The sequence below is a fragment of the Phoxinus phoxinus genome, assembly GCF_949152265.1.
Source record: "Phoxinus phoxinus genome assembly, chromosome: 13".
In the NCBI taxonomy this organism is placed as follows: domain Eukaryota; kingdom Metazoa; phylum Chordata; class Actinopteri; order Cypriniformes; family Leuciscidae; genus Phoxinus; species Phoxinus phoxinus.
In genome coordinates, this window is record NC_136888.1 from 11834502 (window position 1) to 11858956 (window position 24455).

At 38.2% G+C, this 24455-nt stretch overlaps 1 protein-coding gene across 8 annotated transcripts; it reads right to left on the bottom strand.

Annotated features, from left to right (window-relative positions):
- Positions 1-253: 253 nt before the first annotated feature.
- Positions 254-23929, bottom strand: baz1a (bromodomain adjacent to zinc finger domain, 1A). 8 transcript variants are annotated; one of them, XM_079633704.1, is made up of 28 exons: positions 23805-23929; positions 23346-23487; positions 21423-21701; positions 17538-17687; positions 17340-17441; positions 17129-17216; positions 16884-17018; positions 16646-16706; positions 16214-16368; positions 15935-16030; positions 15715-15853; positions 15393-15539; positions 14949-15044; positions 13818-14042; positions 13370-13535; positions 13167-13271; positions 12965-13059; positions 12188-12733; positions 10056-10219; positions 9798-9940; positions 9543-9691; positions 9257-9337; positions 7189-7436; positions 6776-6963; positions 6325-6659; positions 3580-3752; positions 3300-3387; positions 254-1254 (listed from the first exon to the last, which is right to left on the bottom strand). In XM_079633704.1, exons 2-28 carry the CDS (start codon positions 23456-23458, stop codon positions 1082-1084), a joined length of 4440 nt encoding a protein of 1479 aa, XP_079489830.1. In that variant the 5' UTR covers positions 23459-23487; positions 23805-23929; the 3' UTR covers positions 254-1081. The 8 variants fall into 8 exon arrangements, with proteins under 8 accessions (XP_079489830.1, XP_079489829.1, XP_079489828.1 ...); XM_079633703.1 differs by having other exon boundaries at positions 3580-3755; XM_079633702.1 differs by having other exon boundaries at positions 15378-15539.
- Positions 23930-24455: the final 526 nt, after the last annotated feature.

A 24455-nucleotide genomic window follows, 5' to 3' on the forward strand; every position in this document is an offset into this window, starting at 1 on the left:
ATAAGACCAGAATAATTAGAAAAATTAGTATTCACTAGAGATCTTTTCATGACTAAATTACCTCTACTACTGTCAGGTTTTCAGTGACTGCAAACTAGTTGGAGGCACATTAACTGATGGTCTGTTTAAAATAACCTAAAGCAAATTAAAAGTTATACTGGACAATCTTCATTAAAAGTGCACCTAAATTGAGGCTTCTGCCGAACAGACACGTATACAATTTTGTGCAAAAAAAAAGTGATGAAAACAAGTGGTCAAGCCAAATATTAACAAAATTTATTTTACAAACAGAAAAAAGAATTACACAGCAGGTAAAATGAATCTTAAGAACCATGAGGGGGAAACTGATTCATCAAGCTTTCTGAGGGAGCAAAAAATATATGACAAAAACAAACTATGACAATCTTATAAATAAAGCAAGCAAATTATACCCAAAACTAAATAAATAACCAAAAACTGAAAAGGAAAACAACAAAAAGGGATGGTCTGGTTCCTACGTAGTGTTTATGCAAGCTATAGGGACCACACCGAAATAACTGAGTTTATCTTTACAACTATTTAACTACAAAACAGAAATTCTATTTTTCCTTTGACTTAATTTATAGTCACAACAGAGACTCTGGTCTGTAAAAAGCTATACAAAATAGTAGTCTACAAATGCAGTTGATGTACAAAAAAACAAAATGCACCATTTTGAAATTACAGACAAAAATACACAATGCATTTTGTCCTGAGTTAATGTGAACGCAAAAAACTTCTCAGAAAACAGTGCAAATATTTTTTTTCTTCACAGCAGTTTCTCCACTTTGCTCCATAGGATTAAAGGCCGATTTATACTCGTGTCACTAGCTGTGAAGATAAATGCCGCTTGATATCCTTCAGCATGCCTTTTTGTTTGCACACTGCACTTTTGCAAATAAATTTTCTTGTGTACAAGGGCTAGGTAGAATTTTTATTGAGTCAAACCATCCTGGAATGTTTATGAACATTCCACAAATGCCACAGAACTACATAATTAGACAACGGATTATGAACGGACTTTCAGTCAGTTGGTGTGTTTGTGTGGAAGACGGGGTTTTGTTTATATCCGTGTCCGTTTCTGTGGAGGGGTCATGCGGTCAGCCAGGCCGAGTCTCCGAAGCTCAGAATGAAAGAAGGCCTGGAGCCGTTGACCGGCTTTTGCTTCATTGGTGGTACGTGGGTTGTACTCCAGACAGTTGGAAAACATGAGCTCCACATCCTCTATATATTCCGCTGTAAGATTAAAAACACAATTAGAAATTACAATCAACAGTGACTTATGTTGTGCTTGGATTTGATTATTACATTTTAATTGACGCCATTTACTCAAGTAGATATTTCTGTTGTCAATATGTGTACATGCCACAACACAGGAACATGGAACCTACCATGAAACGGGCAATTACGCTTTTATTTGGTTTTGAGTTTAGAGTATTTTAAACAGGATTCATACAATGATTCATACAGATTTTTTTTATAATTTAAAGCTAGGGTAGGTAATCCTGTTCAGAAATATTTTTTTTTATACTGGGTGAAATGGTCCTTCCATTCTAATAGTAGTCAATACATTATGTGTTCAGAAAAAGGAATGAAAAAAATCTGACCTCTGTAGCAGCTGTAGGACAGTAAAAACTCTGACCAATCACTGCCATTCGGTGCGAATGTAAAGAACCAATCAGATGCCTTCATGTCTCGTGCCCGAGCACCACTGCGTGCACAGCAGTGATGCGCGGGTCAATGTATAAACAACCCGCTAGGGCTGAACGATATGGACAAAATTTCATATCTCGATTTTCATGCCAGATATCTCGATATCGATACAATACGATATGACTACGGGGTTCGGTGAAAACCAAGCATTTCTCAGAAAAATAAAAAGATCATAATACAAAAAAATGTGGAAAGTATAGTTTTATTTTTAAGAACAAGTTATAATTCGACATGTTTTATTCATATCAGATACACATTGTGTAAGTAACTTCAGTGTTTACTCTATTCTATTCTCAGTTCACCAGCCACTTACTTTTAAGTATTTCGGGAGAAGTGGATGAATTCACGTGTTGTAAACATAGAGGTTGTAAATCTAACAGATCAGATTCTCTGAACTACATCTGCGGCACAAACTAACACGGCGGCGCCCATCGCGCATACAGCTCAACTAACGCGATCGTTATAAAGGTGTTTAAACAACAATATACTTCCACTTGCATGTATTTGACAATCGGAATATCAGATATTTCATGCCATAGCTAACACATTTGTGAATATTCTGAATAAAAAAGGAAAAATGTCATAAAAGCAGATCATCATTCATTCAGCGCTGTTGCGGTGTCACGTGACAAGCAATGACGTGTCACCATGGAAACGCCGCCCCCCCCTCTCACAATATAGTTCCCACGTCCCTGGTAGTGTGTGCGCGCTGGCTTTAGCTGTGCATTCAAAGGCACTCGTAAAACTGATGTTTGTTGTGACTGCCAGAGTTGTATGCAGGGCGAGCGCGGAGAGGGGGAATCTATATCGTCGATATCGTTGCTTTTTTCGATAGTAATATCTTGAAAGTTCATATCGAGATATAGATACGATAACGATATATCGTTCAGCCCTACAACCCGCACCCGACCGACGTTTTCAACTAACAAGCCCGCAACTCGGACCGCAAAAAAAAAGAAAGAAAATATTGTAGCCGACCCGCTTCCTGACCCGCGTTTTTTAAAGTAGCTATAGTAAATGCTCATTGCGTCATGGGCCATAGACGGAGGAACTAGGGGTGCGCATTTTTCAGAATGCAGTATGATATAGCCTAGTGTTTTGTAATAAAGGCTTGATTTATTTAGTTTCATTTTCTTAACAATTAAGATGCTGCATGTGTTTATCCAGTCTAATCGAAGTGTGCGTCTCTCCCCTGACTTTCCCAACAAAAATCCCCCCCGCCCCCTCTCAAAAAAATCCCAATGCTAACAGTAGCTTCTCTGTCGGTGTAAGCCAGTTGCGTTACAGGTCGTAGGTACATGCAGCTGACTCCAAATGTGGATGCGCGTTCATGTTTGTGGGGGGGGGCGTAGCTTTGGACGGAGCACTGACAGGAGGGGGCGGAGCTTAGAAGAGGTGCCACTTTCAAATCTGGCTAGCTCTCCAACATTACCTACCCTAGCTTTAAGTGGGCTTTGAACTAGGTGAATTTGACTCAATAGTTATAACATTGCCCTTTAGACAACTAGCCTGACCAAAATATTTAAACCTTCCTTCCACAATAATAATAATAAAAAAAGTTAACTTACCAACAGTTTGGTATTCACAGTTGTTGACCTTTTCCCTGATTGTGCTCAAGGCGATGGGTTTTTTGATTATGTCATAGTAATCAGGCACCTAAGAAAATATGTGCAATAAAAATAGTCATTAAATACATAAATAAAATGTCTCAGCGTACAGCTGGGGTAGCGAGATGTCATGCATAACAATTGCATAGATTATTTAAGAGTCCCGCTGGTCGTAAATCAACCAAGAATGGGGGTTTTATGACCCAGTTACACAGGGATATAAGTGTGATCGGCTCACTACCTGAGTTCTGGACACCAGTTTCTTAAAGGGCCAGCTGTCCTCATGTCTGACCAGGTCCACAGTGAGCAGCTCACAGGCTGACAGCTCATGGACGCCTAGGTTTCTCCCTGAGCTTCGACGGTTGGAAGAAGTGGTGGTGGGAGCCAAGACGATCTTGGTTTTTGGGGAGACCTCTGCTGGAGAAACACCATCAAACAGCAATACATGAGTTGTTAACAAGTCTTAGATGAAACGACTCTTAAAAGGATCCTATTATGCTTTTATACATTCTTAACTTTCTTTAGTGCAGTAGTTCCAAAACTTGGGGGCACGTTAAGGATAAGGCATAGTGTATAGTAAGCAGATTATGCAAAAGAAACCTCTTCAGGGTGATACAAGACCCCACTGTGAAATTATCCCACTTATTATGCAGCTACTTGCCACATAAGTAAATAATAGAACACCAAACATTTTATTACTTCAAGATAACTCATTGTATCCGCTTGAACAGTCGGTTATCAGTTTATCAGTTGTAGTGGTTGTTGTCATGCAATAACAGGCGACTAAATGACGCGATCAAAGAATTGATGATATTCAATATTCTGAATATTGCAGGGAGACGTGTAAAAAAAATACATGATACATGGTCCTGCTTTAAGCATGGACAAGTTTGTGAAAGGGCTGTCAGTGCCAGGTAAATGCAAAGCAGACAATGAATCTAATTTAAATGCACAACTACCAAAACAACACGTCCAGACGTGAATGGTGTGACGCAGCACGACAAAAGCAAATAGACCCCATTATAATAAGTGATGCTGTCGCAACATGACAAATTCTCGACAGTAAACTAATGCCGTTCTATTTCTGACGTCCTCCAAGCGCTCGCGCAACTTCTGACACAAAGGACGAATCCAACGTTCGTACAGTAAAGGCAGCCTTAAGACAAGAAAATACGACGAGGCATTTCTTGCCTTTAGATTAACCAGGACAACGGTGGATGATGATGAGAGACCTCAGTGTGTTGCGTGCCTCAAAATATTAGACTGACAGTATGAACCAGAACAATTTAAGACACCACTTAGTAGAGCTGCACGATTCTGGATAAATTGAGAATTACAAATTTGTGTTTCAAATAGAGATCACGATTCTGAACAGACAACTAAAGAAAATAGCATGTCCTTTACTAGAAGTTCTGGCTAAATGTTAATTGCTGCAGTCTATTTAAAAAGGTTTAATTTATTTGAATGAATTATATATATATATATATATTAAAAAACGGTTTGAATTTAATGACTCACTCATAAATACTTGTTTCATTACAGGATGAATCAGCATTTTTGAATGAATCACTTGAATGAATGATTCATTGACAAATCAATTTAACAGTCACTTGTCGCCACCTACTGGTGTAACGATGTAATGATAGTTATTTGAAGTGCCAAGTTACTACAAAAGATGACTTGCTCTACTTTGATCACTACTGTAGACATCAGTGTTTATATCTGAACTGTAAACTTTTATCCCAGTTCTACTGTGATCATTTGAATATTTGTAACAGAAATAACCATACTCTGATGTTGAAAAGATTAACTAACTACCGGTATACATAACTGCCATCTCTGGCTCCGTGGCAGATACCGGTACCTGAAATTTGGTGCTGATACTCAACAGTACCTTTTTTTTGGTAATTTAGGCATGTTTACCTCAATAACTGTAAAGAAACCATTTTCTTTCAAATAAGTAATTTATAGAAGTGTTATTGATATTATGCCAGAATCACCTTTGGTCGCTGTCGGTGATGAATATTAATAAAAAAACAACCATTTTAGTAATAAAAAAAATTCTATGAAATGTTATGTTTTCCACAAATTCGGTGTTGTGAATCAAATGAAGCCATAAAACATTAATGTAATTGATCTTTTATATGAAATTAAACAATTATTGTCAAACGCGGCAAAACAGCTTTATACTGTTAAAATTACAACAGAATAATTTGTTATTATTAGTGTTAGTATTATTATTAAATTGAGATATCTAAATTTACATGTGTTGATGTAAAGATAGAAACTGTAAAATGCTGATGAACTTCAGTGATTCTCAGAGGGGCTCTGGAAATGCATTCATGTTCTCATATAGTAAGACTGCAGAGGCTAAAAAACACAGCTTGCTTCAGTGTGTGTGGTAAATGAAACTGCACATCTGCGGCACTCATTCACAGACTTTCCGAACATGCAGAATTCATATTTAAATAGTCTTACTCTCGCGCCTAGTCACGATATTCCTCATTTAAATAACTCATGCCAAATTCATATGCAAAAAAAAGGGGGCGAGGACTGGTTAAGTTGCGCTAGTAGCGTGTTGAAACCTCACGGTTATGGTAGGGGAAGTCAGATTTCAAAAACATGCTCAAAGCAGTTGACTAATAACAACACACTGGTCCAGCCGACCAATAAGGGCACATTGCACTCTTCGGAAAAAGGGGCTTCATAAGAGACAGAAACTAAACAAGAGCGTTACTGACAGTATGGGAAGAGCCGCAACAATGTAAACGTGTAGGTGTCTACATTAATTCAAAGGTCAAGTAAGTAATTGTTTCAATGCTATTCTCTCTAAACCCAGCTTAATATAAAAATGAAAAAAAAAAAAAAAATGAAAAAAATAGATGGTATTTTGTTCTATTTCATCCCTTTCTTTCATTCTGTATCCTAATTTGATGCATTAAAAAATATATTTTTCTTTTTTAGCGAAATCGCTCACACTCCTTACCAGTAATGGGTCTCTTCCTGGAGTCTGTATTCTCTGCAGCAGGACTGGACTGGTTGCTGGATTTGGCTGTTGTGTCATTAGTGGCGAGCACCTCTAGACTAAGACGAGCACTGGAGCGGCTTCCTGCCCGGGGTGGGGGTTTGCCATTGGACACCGAGATGGATTTCTTCCCTGAGTTTTTGGAGCCTCCTTTATTAGCAGACTGGCTCTGTTTGGGTGTGCTCTGCTGCGAGCGAGGCGTGGAATGACCCGATTCAGCTTGTTTTGATTTGGTGTTCGAACGACCTCCTTTATTGCTCTGGAGTGGAAGTTTGATGGCATCCTTTTTGGACACTCTATTAAATAAACGGAAAAAAGAACACAACTTTCATGACACTTCCGCTCTCTTTCTGCATAAATTTAGTAAATCAAAAAGAAAACCAATCAAAATCAAGACAAAATCTCCACTAACTCTTCCTCCTCTGACTCTTCCTCCGACTCTTCTTCTTCCTCTTCTGATTCTTCCTCCTCTTCTTCAGACTCCTCCTCGTCCTCCATATCTTCTTCTGAGTCAATGGAGGAGCGCTGACGGGAATTTATTCTATGAGAGCGCTGTTTGGGGCGGCACTCGGGGCAGAACCAGTCTTCAGAAGGAACAGCCTGTAGAAGGAATATCAAAACTTTATTCAGAACTCGTAAGTTTAAAAGATGTTCTACTTACACAAAATATAAAAAGATTTATAAATAGATTTGATATGTATCTGTATTTTGTCCTTGGCTGCATGGGTTTATGTATACACACACACACACCTTATAACTCTATGGCAAGTAAGGGTTTATGATAAAGAACTGTAAAAATGGTGTCACCTAAATCTAACCTCTCACCTTTAGTTTTGGCCGAACACAGAAGATGTGATAGCCTCTCTCACAGCCGTCACATAGAAGCATGTTCTCAGCGTCTCCTTTCCTACGGCACACCTTACAGCGGGCATTGAGGATGGATTTGGCCCAGACAACGCTGCGCTCAAGTGTAGAGAGATGCAAGAAAACCTGTGACAGGCTGGAGCAGGCCAACAGAGACTCACGCCAGCGTTCTTGCACAGTCTTTACCTGCCGCCCACTTTCACTGCCATCTGTTGGGAGCACACAGATGGGTTTAGTACTGATCATTTAATCCAATATGTGAAAAAAAAAAAAAAAAAAAAAAAACGTCTTAGTTTGATAAAGTGTTGCGTTGATTGCTAGAGAGGCTAATAATAAGGGTCAGCAGTCATTATGCAGTACGAAAGCAGCCTCTAGAGGCGAAATCACTAACGCCTCGTGGAGTTTGTTTTGACACCTGCACAGAGCGGGACACTTCAGATAATGATTTAAAACAGAGAATGAAACTATAATGATATGAAAACGTACTGTATACACACACACAAAGTAATTCATTTGATGACTAGATGCAACATAAGTGGAGAACAGAAGTATGTTTGTCAGTTTTCCAACATCTTGAAACTTTTAGTTTTATAAATGGCGTAATATTTGAAGGATGAACACGTTGTTTTTAATGTGATGACCAAAATATTATTTCTGCCAAACTTAAATGGTTACAATTAGTGTTACTACATTAAATCCATGGTCAATGTTGCTGATTGTGGACTTCAAGACTATAACTAGTTCATTCACGGCACAATGTTTCTCCTGGTTTCCACGGCAGCGCTGTTTGATCTAATATAGATCTACGATTAATAACGGAGATATGATTTGAATAATTCTCACAAGATCTCACAGCGATTTTATTTATTCTGTGGCGAATTCAAATGCTTCCTTCACTGGATCTCTTAGCGCCGTGTAGTAACAGTGTGTCACTTGATCAAGAACGGCTCGCTCTCCACTGACATGGGTCCAAACTGATAAACGGTCCGTGAAGCACAAAATAATGAGTAGCGCAGTTTCGTTAAGCTTTCATTACGCGTGTCATTTGATGTTGGCCTGCTGAACTATTCGGTTTGTAATGTGTACCAAACCGAAAGCCTCGTACCGAACGGTTCAATACGAATACGTGTATTGTTACACCCCTATTTTTGAGGTGCATAAATTCTAACAATGCATGCAAAAAAAAATGTATGCGCTCAATTGAGTCGAATAAACTTTTTTTTATCCCAGAATGACTTTGCGATGGGACAAGGATGTGATGGGACTTAACTGGACTAATAATTGCTGGACTAATGAATTTTGGTGGTTTCATATAATTATCTTCCATTTTTCTTAGTCACTTCCTGATAACCTGATGCTAAATATCACTATTTTGTTCTCTTTGGCTCACTGGATGGAAACTAAGTTTATTCGCAAATGTTTTATGAGATATTCCAATTTTGCACAAAACGCTAAATTCGCAACTTTGGATGGAAACACATGAAAGTCCGACCCAAACGTTTAATGGCACTATTGTTACCATCTATGAGCATTAGTTACATCTAGCTCGTCGCTTTTATTCATTCGTCATCCAGCGAAGTTGCATATTTAAAGCTAGTGACGTGAGAAAGCAAATCGATATGTTCATGCATGTTTAAAGATGGCCTTCTTTAAGCATAACTGTTTGTATGTATATGAAATGTTAACGCTTTACAAGGTTAATAAAAGTATTGTTAATTTCAACATTTACTAACAACTTTAAAATGTAATAATGTATATCTTATAACATTAGTTAATGCACTATGAACTAACATGAATGACCAAGGTATAATTAATATATGAATATTTAAAATTCAAAAGTATTGTACATTTTCATGGATCAGTGGGGTTTTTTTGCATTAAAGTTTAGCACTATTTTATGTTGTTTGTTTTCATTCACTATCCATTTTAAAAACAATCGGTTGATTAATCTGTTATCAGCCAGCGTGGGCCAACCTAGTTTTTGTATCAGTCAAATTCACTATCGGTCGACCTCTACAATAAAACTTACCATCTTTCTCGCTGGACTGGTCATCATCTTTCTTTTTGTCCTTTTTCTTGACCTTTTGTTCTTTCTTGGCATCTTCATCACCTGATTAAAAATAAAACGTATTCAGAAATAAAGAGCCTGTGGATTAATGAATTCAAAATATATAACAAAAACCTACAAACAAAGCAATCATCCATACAGGAACACACCCTTCAGAAAGCAATCATCTTCAGGAACACACCCTTATACAAATAAATATGTCAAACCCTCAAAGTTTCAAAGGATGCCAAAGCTAAATAGATCTTACCTAGTGGAGCTTTCAGGAACTTGCGCTCTATGCCCTGCTCTATCTGTGCCAGGGCCTGTGCCAAGTAGTGGACAATGTTACTGACAGGCTGTGGTGTGCTCACACTAGTGGACGTGACACTCTGACCCTCTGCCTTCAATTCATGCAGCCTAAACATAAGACACCATCAGTTGTCCCATTCACAAACAGACTCTGCAGCAGCATCTGAACATAGAAGTAAAAATGCACAGAAAACAGAGATTACAGTAAAATAACCTGTCTTTGACTCTGATGTGGTTATCATCCAACTCCATCGGCTCCTCTTCTCCATTGATCAGCCCATTCTCTTTGGACTCCGGGTTTAGCAGTTCATAGTTCCCATTTTCCAGTGCGGCTCTCCATGAGTTTCTGTCCATCACCTTTCCAGGAATGAGAGGTGAAAAAAGGAGGAAAAAGACAGGGTGCCATTAACAAAGATCCAGATTAAACCACAGCAGGCTGTAAGAACGAAAATATACTGTGGAATCAACATACTTTAATTGCTCCCAGAGTTCCCTGATAGATGCGGTCCTCAATATCCAGTAGTAGATCTCTGAGACGGTTCTCCATGAAGCGCTCAGCAGGTACAGTGCTTTGTGGATTAGACGGGCCAACTTTTGGCTTTACAGCAGTTACTTTGGTCTCTGACAGGGATTCATCTGCACAATAAATTACATAAACTACATATATAAATCACACAGTGCAGTATGTTAATGCTATCTGCAACAAACATCACTATTAAAAAAAAGTCACAGGGCACCAAACTTTATTTAAAAATAAATACATTGAAACACTAAAAAAAAAAAATAGGCTTAACCAAAATATATATATATATATATATATATATATATATATATATATATATATATCACATACATGTTTCTTTCTGGGAAAAGAAAGCATCACTACAACTTCTGAAAGTGAACAGCAGTGTTTTAGCATTACATAAAAAGTAATGTCACAAATCTGACAATGTCATTTTAACATTAAATATAATGATTTATTTTTGTAATTTTGATTTATCTTTGTTATTAAAAATTAGAACAAAGAGGCAAATAGTGTAGGGATGCACAATATATCAGCCACCATATCGTTATCAGCCAATATATGTTCATTGCCATTGGACAATGGCAATGTTCTTTCAATGATCTCATTGAACCGATAAGAAAATTTGGCCGATATCTATAAATAGATTATTTCCTCCAGCTGAGACATAGATGCGTACTGTTCACCATGAGGGTTTTTAATTGATTGAAATATGATTGGAATCACTTTGAAAAGGAAAGTACAGTTAAAGGGGTTAGATCATCCAAAAATGAAAATTACCCCATGATTTACTCACCCTCGAACCATCCTTGGTGTATATGACAACGCATGAGACTGAGACTAGGGCTGCATGGTTAACCAAATTTTTTTATGAAAATCACAAAGGGTGCACATTTAAAAAAAATGTAATTCAATGAATATATGCCCAGCTCCAGGGTTAGTTATCACAAGAAGGTCAAAACAAGCCCCTTAATAAGCAGACATGGCAAAACTGTACCGGGGAACACATTTAAACAATTCAATTTAATTGCACCTACGAGTTGTATTTAAAATATCAATCAGTTGGGGGCAGTTCATCAAAAAGTTGAGTGTTTTGTTTAGTTTATTTATCATTGTAGTGTTTACCAAACAAATAATTGACACTGTTCGAATTTTACTTCGTTGCTTTGCTGGCCGTTAATGCTGTGAATCCATGATAAATCATCTGAGCACGTATCTGAGGTGGCATTGGTGACACATTGTAGACTATTAGTTGTTATATTTGATCATTAAATATGTAATTTAATTAAATTATCAATCACATTGACTCATTTAACGATCCTACTAGCCCTATTTTAGACTAAAAACCCTTCTCATTCATCTGGTGAGGAACATAGCGTTTTGAGCAGCATTTGCACACCCTGTCATTCTGTTGGCTATATGCCACTGCAGTAGACGCATATAGCATTAAAGGGTTAGTTTACCCAAAAATGAAATTTCTGTTCCAACCCGTAAGACTTTCGTTCATCTTCGGAACGCAAATTAAGATATTTTTGATGAAATCTGAGAGCTCACTCCTTCATAGACTGATAGATAATTGCATCTGCCAGCCCAGAAAAGTTAGTAAAGCCTCTGCTGTGAGTTCACAAGAGCACAACGACGCATGCACGAGAACTGAGATGATGACGCTCACGATCATTTGATGGGAAAGTGTGAAAGGTAAGCCATTCATTTTGCGGAATCTCTGGCATTGGTGTTGTCAAAAGTACCGACTTCGGTACCAAGTCAAAACATCTTCAAACACTTCCGTGTGCTCTCAATGGCTCCCGCACGATGATCATTGTAGCCAATCACAGACATATCCGATGAGCTCGTGAACAACACAATGGACAATCACAGGCGTTTTTGATTCCGCTCAACAGTGCGTCACATTTTTTAAATTTAAGTACTGAAGTCGGTACTTTTGACAACCATAGGTAAGGCACTTTTACGTTTTCTCGTTGGTTTTACACGAATTTAAATTTTTGGGTGAACTAACCCTTTAATGCCATCGATTAATAGATCGTTAATTTAAAAGATCCAAATCCAAAACCCCACAGTACCTGAGTGACGGTAACGCTGAGCAGCGTTGCTATCCATCAGTTGAGAGATGCGCTTCTTCTCCTGCAGCAGAGTCTCTTTGAGGCCGCTCTCTCTGTGTCCACGAGGGTTCAGAGCCTCTATGAGCTGCTCCACCTCCTCAGGCATGCTGTAGAAGTACCACTGATTGGCCCGGTTAACTGGGGGTGAGGTGTTCTGCACCAGCACCATCTCCTCAGTGGTGACATCTGTCTTAACTGCGCTGTCAGCTGAGAAAAGCTCTTCCATTTTGGCTTCGGGAGTAGGATGGGGCTCTAGCATGTCCTCTGTTAGGCCAAAGAAGTCATCCTCAACAAACAGTGCCCCGGCAGAAGGGAAAATCCAGTAGCGGCGATAGAGGCGGTCTCGGCCGAGAGGTAGGATGTAAGTGCAGGCCATAGCCTTCTGAATGCGCTCCAGGAGTTCTTTCTCTTTGAGCTGCTGTTGCTGTAACTCCTCTGGGCTCAGACTGTCTTTCACTTCAACCTCACCAACTTGTTTCTGATTTGGGCTGCCATTTGTTTTCTTTACTGGAAAATTAAACAATATAGAAAAACTATTAATATATGCTACATAATTAGCATGTAAACAACCATTATTCTTTAGGTTTTACATTTCACACAACACTTTTTTTATAGCTCATTTGATCTAAAAACCTTTTCTCTTTCAAGTAACTGATTATTGATCACAATAAGACCAAGAATGTGTCTTATGAAAGTAAACTGATGTGATACGCTGCTGATCATTTTAAGAGCAGGTACCTTTTTTTTCAGATTTAGCTGGATGCTCCTCCTCATCCTCTGTGTGTTGTTCAGCGTGACCTTCCTGACTCTCTGTGCTGGTGTCCATCTCTTCTCTACAACCAACAAACAGAAAGCTTAATCACGCATGTGGACTGGAATATAAGCTGTGTCCCGAAACCCAGGGATTGAGAATTGAGAATGGATTATTGGTTCAGCTTACCCTGCCACATGGCCTTCATTTTTTGCCTCCTCTTTGAGTTTTTCATGTTTTTCTTTCAATTTCTGCTCCTGTTCCCTCAGCTTCTCCTCCTTTCTTTTTCGAACCCTGGAATATGGAGACTATTAACAACTACTAACAACTATTAATTTTGAATAAAAATCTTTAGTAGTGATAGGTAGGTGCAGGTCTATGTAACGCTGTACCTCTCTGCAGCTTCCTCTCGCTCTCTGCGATGCTGTTCAGCTTTAAGTTCTCGCAGTTCCTGTTTGGCAGATCTCTGCTCGTCGGCATTATCCTCTATAAAGTCTCTTGTGGAAACCAAAGTCAACAGCTTCCCACAGAGAGAATGGAGGATCTTCAGTTTCTCTCCTGAACACACATTTGTAACAAAGTTATACAAATGCAAAATTGGAATATGGTGACTTTGTTGTTGTACCCATTTTACATCATACTGGCTTCTTTGTTTTATGTATTTATTTATTTTTTGTTCAGGTAAATTTAGATTTTAATCTGAATATTTAATTTTTTTCCGCAAACATCTACTGTTTGGAAATATTATTGTTTATTGAATAATATTGATTTAAAAACAAAACAAAAATAAGTCACAAAGTCAAATGCAAAGGATGAAAATGAAATGGAATAAATACTCACCAGGCAGCAGGTCATAGACAGCAGTGCAGGAAAGCTTTTTGAGCAGGAACTGGTTTGACAGACGCAGCTCTACACAGGGGTCATCTGTGGAGCCAAACCCACCCTGTTTCTGGTAGCGGAACTTTGCACTGGTTGAGCTGCAGTCTGCCCCCGAGGACAGGATGTGCAGCCTCAGAATCTCAGAGAGCGTACAGCTGTCCAGATCCAACTGCTTCAGACTACAGCCTGTGCAGACAAATGGAAGAAACATGAAGGTGCACTAGATGTTTGAATTTACAGTAGGACTGCACGATTATGGCCAAATGATAATCACGATTATTTTGATCAATATTGAGATCACGCTTATTTGATTTTAACCAAAACTAATTTTATTGTCACATAGGCTACTGTAATTATAACTGCTTTCACATCCATATTGTGCTACATTTCCTGCTAATGTACAAATATGTGCATCAAAATAAAATAGGTCCTCTTATTCACCAAAATTCAGTGCATCTCCTTAAAAATAAATAATTTATTATAATTTTATATTGTATTTATTCTTTATTTATATACATTGTATTTATAATTAATATTAGATAGATAGAAGATAGATAGATAGATAGAAAAACTTTATTGTCTGTCACAGGATAGACTAGGATAGACTAGAGATATTTTCTGTTATAATTATTATTACCTATTATCCGAAATTTAACATTTCCTGTAGCTATACCGTCACATCGCCTAGTCAGGCTTGTTAGATCTTTTGCTGCATTTTCTTCAAAGGCAGTCTTTGCAGACATAACCATCTTCCTCACAGATGCCATTATCCTCTCCACAGCTCTCGTGGTACCATGACTTCACTGACAACATCCCGATGTCGGTGAATAAAATTCAGAGTCACACTATCGCCTCAGTCTACATCTAGAAACTAAGCTGCGCGGTGCAGGGAACAACTCTGATTATTGGCTCATGGAGTCACGTGATCAGACAGTGGTTTACGGAGCGCTAGTTTGGCTTTGCAAAAAAAATAAACTTTAACATTCTATGAACGGAATGACGCATTTTAAATATCACACGATCACGCGAATTTGATTTAAAAAAAAAAAAAAAAAAGTCAGTAAAAACATATTTCAGGGCACATTGTCTGACCTTGGTGCAGTTGTGGCCAGGCAGCAGCAAGAGATGCCACAGCGCTGATGGCAGACTGTGTGGGGTCAGCATCATCCTCCAGAGCTTCACTCAGATCTGAGAATGAGAAAACAGTCAGAAACTCCTGGCTCACTATGATACTGAAGGTAACTAACATAACACCTGAACTTTCCAGTAGTCGTAAACCAATATCAGTGAACTAATTAGCTGCAATTTGGCACTTAAAGTACTGATACTGGACTAACCAAATGGTATAACTAGAGTAATTTGTGCACACATTTTGCCCCAAATATTGAGTAAACAGTGGGATTTCATTTCGACCTTGAAATCAAAGAAGTATATCTGGCTGTTAGACTTCATATGATAAAATACATTTCACAATTCTGAACAAGACCGCTTGTGTAGTCTCTATTATAAATAAGTTGTTACCTCTGCCACTCTGACCTTTTGTGTCCGTTTCTGCCACTTGGTCTTTAGCCACTTCCTCCTGTTCCTCTGCCAGAGCCTGGAATATGGCCGAAAGAAAGAAGAAGAGCAATTCACAGAGCGGACCCTCAGGATCACAGCCCACTACGGCCTCCTCCAGAACCTCTGTAAACAGCAACAACCCTCATGAGGAACATTCAAATATGATTTTGCTCTGACTTAAAATAAATACATTATAAATGTAAAAGCAAATTTGTAAGCTAGAATATTATTAGGGCACTCGGGCGAGATTGATCAGTGAGTGTGTTGTGTTAATGAGCAGCCAGTAAGTATATCTTACCAAGTGTTACACCATCAGGGAACTCATCATTTAGATCAAACAGATCTCCAAATGCATGCAGAAACTCTAGAACCATCAGAGCATCTCCAAAAAGCTCTGGAGGAAGACGTGTCTTTACTGGAAGTGGTTGTGGCAGCTCCTGAAGACAGGCACATTTAAAAACAGTGTTTAGTCTGCTGTTTATGTATGTGCCAACACAGTTCTCAGAAAGAATGCTTACCTTTAGGTCATCACACTCCATGTCCTCTCGAGGTTTGTTCCATAACTTCAGTTGTTCTGCATATTTTTTCTTTTCCTCCTTTAGCTTCTCTCGTTCCTGAAGCACATCACAAAGATATGATTACAGAATCCGATTTAGTAAACAACTTATAAAAGTATAACAGATGCAATAATTAATAGCATTAACAAAAGATAAGCATTTAAATTAATAATATTTAGACAATGTATGTAGGACCAAAAAGCAGGACTGGAGATGAGATGTGCACTGAGAAAAACTCACCCTCTCTTTCTCGATCTTCATTCGTTCCTTCACCTCTTTCCGCCTCTGTTTCTCCTCTTCTAGTATCCTCTTCATCTCCTCTCTCTTTTTTTCCTTGTCCTCTTTTTCTTTCTTTTTGGCCCCTATTAGGTCATCTCTTTCTTTCTTGAATTTTTCTTGATAATGCAAGCCATGTAAAGAAACAGCATATTTCAGGGCTCAAAATTTACTTTTTTACTTTGTAAATATGTATGCATGTATGTTACAGTGTTCAGCGGCACACCAATTACATCACTTGTCCATCACTGCACCGCCCCCCACTGTCATTTAGATTTTATAGTAATACAAATTATTTAGTTCAGTTAGAGAACAGATACTTGGAATGAAGTCGTTTACCCCATGACTTCTAAATATATTTTCATGAGTAACATGTATTTAGCATTTTAAACTTACCCATGGCCATCATTTGTTCTTTCTGCTGCATCAATTTTAACTTCTCCTCAACATAATTCATCTAAAATTAGAAAACAAATACTCTTTGAGAAAAACACTATTAAACTGCAGATGTCCAGAACTTTACACCAGAGAGTTTTTTTATTAATGACATGTCATGATTGCAATAGCCTAATTCAAGATGGCCTAGGAAAACATCTAATTGTAAACAAACACGTAAGCAGACAATAAGACAAACCTCTGTTGGCGAGGCATCATTTGGACGGCGACCTCTCCCCTTCCCTGGTGGACTGAAGGCAAACACTGGGGGCTCGTCCGGGAAGAAGTCGGAGAAATCTTGTTCCGCTAACTTATATTTTACAACAGAAGATGGCTGGAAAGAATAACAGCAACCAGAGAGAGAGAGAAAAAAAAAATTACAATTGAAATCATTAAATCAGGCAAACTGAACCACTGCAGTCCCAAAAAATTACTAGATTTTACCTTCAGTCTGACAGTCCCGTTCATTAGTTCACAGTGCTGTTTAAGAAGAAGCTTCAATCTGTCTCGACTAAAAATGTTCTTCTTACGACTATAGGATGGAACAGCAAGGGGAAAAAATTGCAAGTCATTTTTTGAACGACTTCACAATCTGAGTAACAAGCAAAAGAAACAAACAGAGTTTATTCATGAATCTATCTCTAGTGTAACTCACTTAATCTGAGCAGCTTTTGTAACTACTGGTTCACAACCCTCTGGGCTGACAGGTTGAACTTTGTATTTAAATGAAGATGGACTGGTGGGTTTCTTCTTCTTGCTTTAGACAACAAAGCATAAAACACAATTTATTTTAAAATTAATTCAAGGATACACATATGAAGCATTTAATAGAAAGGCAGTTCTGAACACTGACCCACTAGATGGTGTTTTGGGAGAAGTGACTGTGGGCTCTTCATCACTGTCGCTGATCACAATTGAATCACCCTCTATGCGATGTTTGACATGGCCGTTGACTGTGCCATTGGAATGGGGAGGAGTAACTTCTAATATTTTGCAAGGTTGCCTGCTGAACACGGAAACATTCAAATAAATTAAACTAATCTGCATGCAAATGTTAAGTCCAAATGACCTGTGAAATTAAGTGTGAACCAAGTGATCTGAAAAAGAAGAACTAGAATGGAAATGGGACAAAATGTTAGCCTTATGGCGCTTTTCCACTGCATGGTACGGCGCGGCACGGTTCGGCTTGCTTTGCTTTTCCACAGTGTGGTACGACTCGGCGCGGTTTGCTTTAGCTCGGTTTGCTTTTCCACTGCAGTTAGTACCGCTTCAAAGTGGGTGGGATTATAGACTGATCGTTAGTTTATCCACTCCTCGGCAACCAACGAGAGGAACGTCTGCACTTCGTCCACTGACCACGATTCAGCCATTTTTTTCTTTTTCTTTTCAAGCAAGTAGTTTAAATACAGGTGCTACAGCGGTGGCTATTACTGGCTATTTAAATCTAGCGGGTTTGGTGTCTCGTTTCGCAAATACAATTAAGCTGGTAGTGACAATTCTGTCTGACCAATCAGTGATCTGCAGTGTTTTCACATCACATTTTAGTAACGGTACGGTACGCTTGGAACCTCAAAAAAGGAGGTACCATTTAAAGCGAGCCGTACCGTACCATGCAGTGGAAGAGCGCCACAAAGTGAACCGTACCATATAGTAGAAAAGCGCCATTAGCCTGAGAACCAGAATTCTACTTCAAAATTCTACTACAAAAAGTAGGTACAGATAAAAAGTGAATAACCTTTAATGAGTGGTTCATAAAGAAATTGTGAAAAATGTGAGGCTCCATCTCTCCCAAAATAGCCATTTATATATTTCCTTTTTTCTTACTATGTGGAAAACAGCTGTAAATTTATTATCCTAAATGTAGAGAACACACATTACTACTTGCAAAGCAATATAGCAATTTCTTCAAGACCAGCCACCTTCAATCTAGATAGGTACCGTAGTTAAAACTCCTTCAACCACCAATACAGGATTGGGTGTGATCTATTTAACTGACTGGATGAGACAGCAAGACACAGACAGCAGTCTTCCAACTTATCTTCCAAAAAAAAAAAAAAAAAAATCCCCCTCCACCCCGTCTACCAGTGGGGCTCAATTCTGCCTCACGTCTGGTTGTCTCTGCAAGCTCTGATGATGTCTGGGGCAACTCCTTGCACCAGTTCATCCAATCGGAAGAATTCTCTTAGCTCCACCCATTCACTTTGTGTTATCTCCAAATAGCAAGGTCAGCTCGTGATGGCTGACTCTGATCCTTTCCTAAAGGACAGAGCTCCGATACACTTTCCTTTAACAAGCAAGTTTCCATTCAGGATCAGGCTTACAGCGCAGTCTATGGTATTATCTCTGGACTGATAATTGTGCAGGGTTGGCATATTTATTTTCTAAGACTTGATAATGTACTGCATATAGAGCTGGAAAAGACATATAGAGCTCCAAATGCGCTTTGTCCAGAGGAGGCAGGCGAGGGTGGAGACACACTGACATCTGGGTGTTTCTCTTCTGTTAAGCCATAGTCTGCTCTAAACAGTACTTTATACAGGGCTATTGTTCATCACCATTCACATACTTTCTTTTCAACACAATTGTGGCTCATCTGCATAATGGTTGTTTTCTTCCAGTAAAAACAAAAGATTAAAGTCAACTGTTGTCATTAAATTATCTTGCAATTCAAAAGACAGATTTAACCATTATCAAAATGAGTAAATGGACTAGAGATGGGGATCTCTATGCACCTCAGGATTTTATTTGATTACGATTCAGAAGGCTCCGATATAATAAAACGATTATTCGATGCATAAGATTTATTTTTTCTCACTGTATGGGTGGGAATCTTTAGGCACCCATAATCCGATGAGACCTTGGGAGTCACGATTCGATTACAAAACGATTCTTCATCTACATTTTTTTTTTCTTAATAAAATAAAATAATAATAAAATAATTTTCCGGTAAATAGTGGTAAATTATGCCTTCGTAGATTATTTCGAGGGGAAAGCCCTGAAATACAAGCTGGCGAGTCTGCACATTGTAAGTAGTGCTGCAACAACTAATCAATAAAATCGATTATTATCAATAATGAAAATAATCGACAACGAATTTGATTATCAATTAGTAGTGTCTGAACGCTGTGAATCGTTGAAGAGAGATTAGTGATGCATCGAAGTATCTAATTTCTATAACAGTTCTTACTCTAAAATCAGATTTAGTGACTAAATCTTTAGTACCCCACAAAACACATACAGCGCAGCCTAGGGCTGGGCTATATGGCAAAAAATTACAAATCGTGATTTGACTAATTCACTTTTTTTTTTTTTTTTTTTTTTACATTTTTTATGTTTAACATTCTCTTTATTAACCATCTGGTAAAAAAAAAAAAAAGAAGTTATATTCCATGTGCACCACACCTGTAGTGATCAATATGGTGTACACGTAAAACAAATGACAAATTTGCATATGTGACTAGGGGTGTAAATATCAATCGATTCGTATCGATACATCGATTATACAGCCGGCGATTCGATGCATCGTTGCGTCCGCAAGAATATCGATTAATGTGCTTATTTTGCCGCCTGTCATTTTTCAGCATCCACTCCGACATATGCGTGCAACCTACTCCTAAGCTGCGGGTGGCGATATCCTCATTATTGTCTTCTACGTCACACTGCTTCACGCGCCGCGCGCATTACGTTTATGTTCACAGTTCACACACTGTTGTTGAGTCTGACTTTCAAGAGCGATGGAACCGTCAGAGCGAGCTGGCAATGAAAGTGAAACGTTACACACTCCAGTCGGCGTCAAGTCATGGGTGTGGAAGTATTTTGGCTTCAGGAAAATAGATGGAGCACTGGTAAAAGATGTTGCCGTTTGTAAAGAGAAAGACTGTCAGTGTGAGATAAGATACTGCAGCAACACGTCAAATCTCTCCGCACATCTGAAAAGGCGCCATGGTATTGATGTCGAGTGTAAAGCTTCTTATTACAAATTATCTGATTGTACTTTATTGTAACTGTAGTAGATGCAGTAACTGTTCTATTTTCTGTTCATTTGCAGTGCATTGAGCACAAATGCTATAGTGTAACATACACATTATTATGTGAATAGATAGAATACTGTTTCTGTATTCTCAATAAAAGGCTAATTAAATGATTTATTTTTGTTGATTTATTTTGAAACTTAATAGATATCATCATGTAAAAATATCGAGCATTGAATCGTATCGAATCGAATCGTATCGCGGGGAATTCTGAAGTATCGAAAATAATCGAATCGTTGGCTTAAGAAATCGGTATCGTATCGAATCGTCATGAAGGCCCCGATTTACACCCCTATATGTGACCCTTTTGGGTCACAAATAATTGTGGTAATCGTTTTCATTCATCTACAAAACGCTTGGTAATTACTGCCCAGTATGTGCTTGCTGTGAGCTGACACATATCTTTGCAGAGAAACTGCATGAAATATAAAGGCAAATATTGTACAAACTTATCCAAAACATATCATATATAGTCATAGCCAAAAATGAATAACACCAGTAATAGGTTATTTTTTAACAGCAAATGCATTTTAAAATCAGAAAATAACAGCACCTTTCAGTCTGTCACCATCATGCAAACATACATACATTAGTTCTTTACAGGTTTTTGCATTCCATTGCGCTATTTTTCCTATTATTTGTATGTTAGGCGGACGTGTTTGGCTGTGATTCATGTTGATGAGTTATGAGTAACAACAATATCTCACCTGGTACCAGAGCGAGTGGCAACATCCACTATCTCTCCGAGAAAGAAGCGGTCTTTGACATAGGCGTACACATCATCACATATCTCATGCAGGCGTGAGCGGTGCGTAAGTGCTGTCAGGTGCAGGAGGGGAACGACCAGGGCATTGGAGAAGTTCTGAAGATTGAGTCTGGCTTTCCTCTCGCTGTCCAGGGCCTCCTGGTAGGTCAGGCCAGGCTTCCCCGTCACCGCACAGCTCCACACCAGGCTGTTACACAGAATGGTCCTCTCAAAGAATTCACTGTTAAAACAAAAATCACAATGTGTAATGTTGTTATTAACTAGCCTAACACCTTTACCGTTTACAGAGATTAACATATTGCTCACAACTGACTAATCAACTTGACAAAAAGTTCATGTTTTGGGGAAAACAAAAACAGAGTGGAGAAATTTACCCAAAATGCATCTACTTGTTGACACTTACATCATCTAAAAAAGTAAATTCATGATTAAAAGCCTGTCATTAGTAATGACAGCAAATGGACTGTTCTGTTATCATCAAAATGAGGCAATAATTTAAGCGTAGTTAACACACTAAAATTAAACAACTTCCAATATCAGTCTTATGACATGTAGAATGTCAACACCAAAAAAAAAAAACCTTTCTGAACAACACTGTAACGTTGCAAAACTACTATCTCTCCTGATCTGAATATATTTTATTCACTTCAAAGTTTTATTATTACTTGAAATGGGCACAATCCAATGCAAATCTTTTGATTTAATTCTAAACAGTTAGAAGTCAAAACTTATTGATGGTTATTTATAGTAGTAAAAGCTCTAACACACTATATTTATCCCTATATTTATATACTTGTATACTATTTTTAAATCAGACAGAAACCCGTAAAAAAAAAAAAATCATGATTAAACCATTTATATAGACCATTTGTATGTCAAAATAACTAATAATTAACAAATAAATAAAGTGATAAAACAAAAACAAAATTGGACAGTTGGTCTTAAAAAGCAATATCTGGGAATATCTTGCCTTAGTAGTCATCTCCTAGTAGTTAACTAACGTTAATAGCTATAACTCAGTAAAAACAGACCTAATGATAGTTTTATTCTACATTATAATCTGCATCCTACCTCCTAAATCAATCCCACATGAAAACTGATCAAGAATGACAACTTTCCAAGAGCTGTTGACAGATGACATATCTGCCTGCTTCAACAAGACCAAAACTGAAGACAACCATCTAGACCAGTCCAAATAGTTGGTTTTTGTCATCATAATATTTCCCATTTCAGCCTCATATGACAAGCAAGTTCATTCCCCAAGGCCTGATAACAAGTTACATTAACATAATAATAGGAAAAGCAGTAAAACTCCTGCCTCTAATGGCCAAATACACCAACAATAGCAGCGACCACGTTTCAAGCAACAACATCCTGTGTGTGGATGAGACCTGTCCCATCCCCGCTAACAACCCCAAAAACACCCGACCAGGGGCTTCCCGTGGACATCCCACCCGCGATATGACACTATGTAAGCCTTTAAAACAAATCGATAAATGGGTTTAAGAATTATTTCCCTCAGTCGAGTCTATATATCGTGGTTTAGTTGGCTAAACTAAGCTAACTAACTAGCAACCAACTCTGTTAGCTAAGGCCTCCAACTGACACCTGCCGGGTGTATGAAGAGGGGAAAACTCTATATAAAAACAAGGTTATTTCACACCAGGGGTGTTGGGTTATAGGTAAAGCTGGTTTAAAATAGCAAACTAAGATGGAATGTAGGCTGGTAGTTATTTTAATTATGAAAAATAAAACTTTAAAGCGGGCTGTCACTTCTGTTGTTAGTTTCTGGAGCTTCTGTTGTTGGCTGGCATCAAAGGGGAAGTTGAAATGTACAAACAGGAAAACAATAAAAATGTCTTACTCATAAGTCCTGAAGATCTCGTGTGTGACTTTACAGAGGAAGACTTCTTCATCGGGTCTGAGATCAGCGGGCGGTTTCTGCCTCACGAACGGCTTTTTGTGGAGAAGCGGCATCTTTTCTTTCTCTTTATCTTTCTCGGAGACTTTCAAAAACAACAAACACAAAAAGAAAATCAGAAAGTGAGATGATGTCAAATTAATGAGAATCCATTAAAAGTTAAACTGTGAAATTTGTCGAAACCGGTTAAAATAAAACCGTTAGGATTTCAAATGTACAAAAAAAAAAAAAAAAAAAAAACGATATCTTCTTCAGTCTTTGTTAATGACACGCGCTTCCCGGGTGACGTTCAAAATCCAGCCCACATGTTTTACCGTTTTATTCAACCCGAATATAAAGCACACGCTTGGTTACTATATATCAAACGAGTCTGTTATATAGACGACTAAAGATGATATTTACCAAATCTATGATGTAAAAAGGATAATCGGCTCCGGGAGGGAAAGAAAAACACAAGAGTATCAGAGTATGTCCCACTTCTCCGAGCGGGGATAGCGTGTTGACGACAAGTTTTGATCCGCTCTAGTTCACTTACCGGGTAGCGCTGGGGGCGGGACTTCCACGACAATTCTGTCATTGCATTGGGCGTTTTGAGTGCCAATCACGCCTCCACAGCCAATGGTAGGAGGCGAAAGTAGAAATAGTAGGGGTTTTTTCTACCACTGAAGCTTCATGAATCTTGAAAGACATTCTAGGTTTATATAAAATATATATTAGAAATAAACATAGATGATTGCAGCACTATCTTTGTGACACATTTCCCAAACAAAAAGCCTAGTTTCAGAGATGATTAGAATATTTTTTTGTGAACAAATGTACTATTTAAAGTACAATCATTAAAGGTTGCTAAGTTTTTCTTCATACCCCATGAAATAAAAAAGTTTGGCTTTTCATTCATGTCTATTAGATTTTGTTTATAGGCCTATAGACAATTAAAACGTCTCTTCTGTGAATATATATAAACATACACACATATAGGGGTATATGGGGCGTAGAATTTAGTAGGGACGCTAGGGACGTGTCCCGTCCCAATATCCAGTGAAATTGATATAT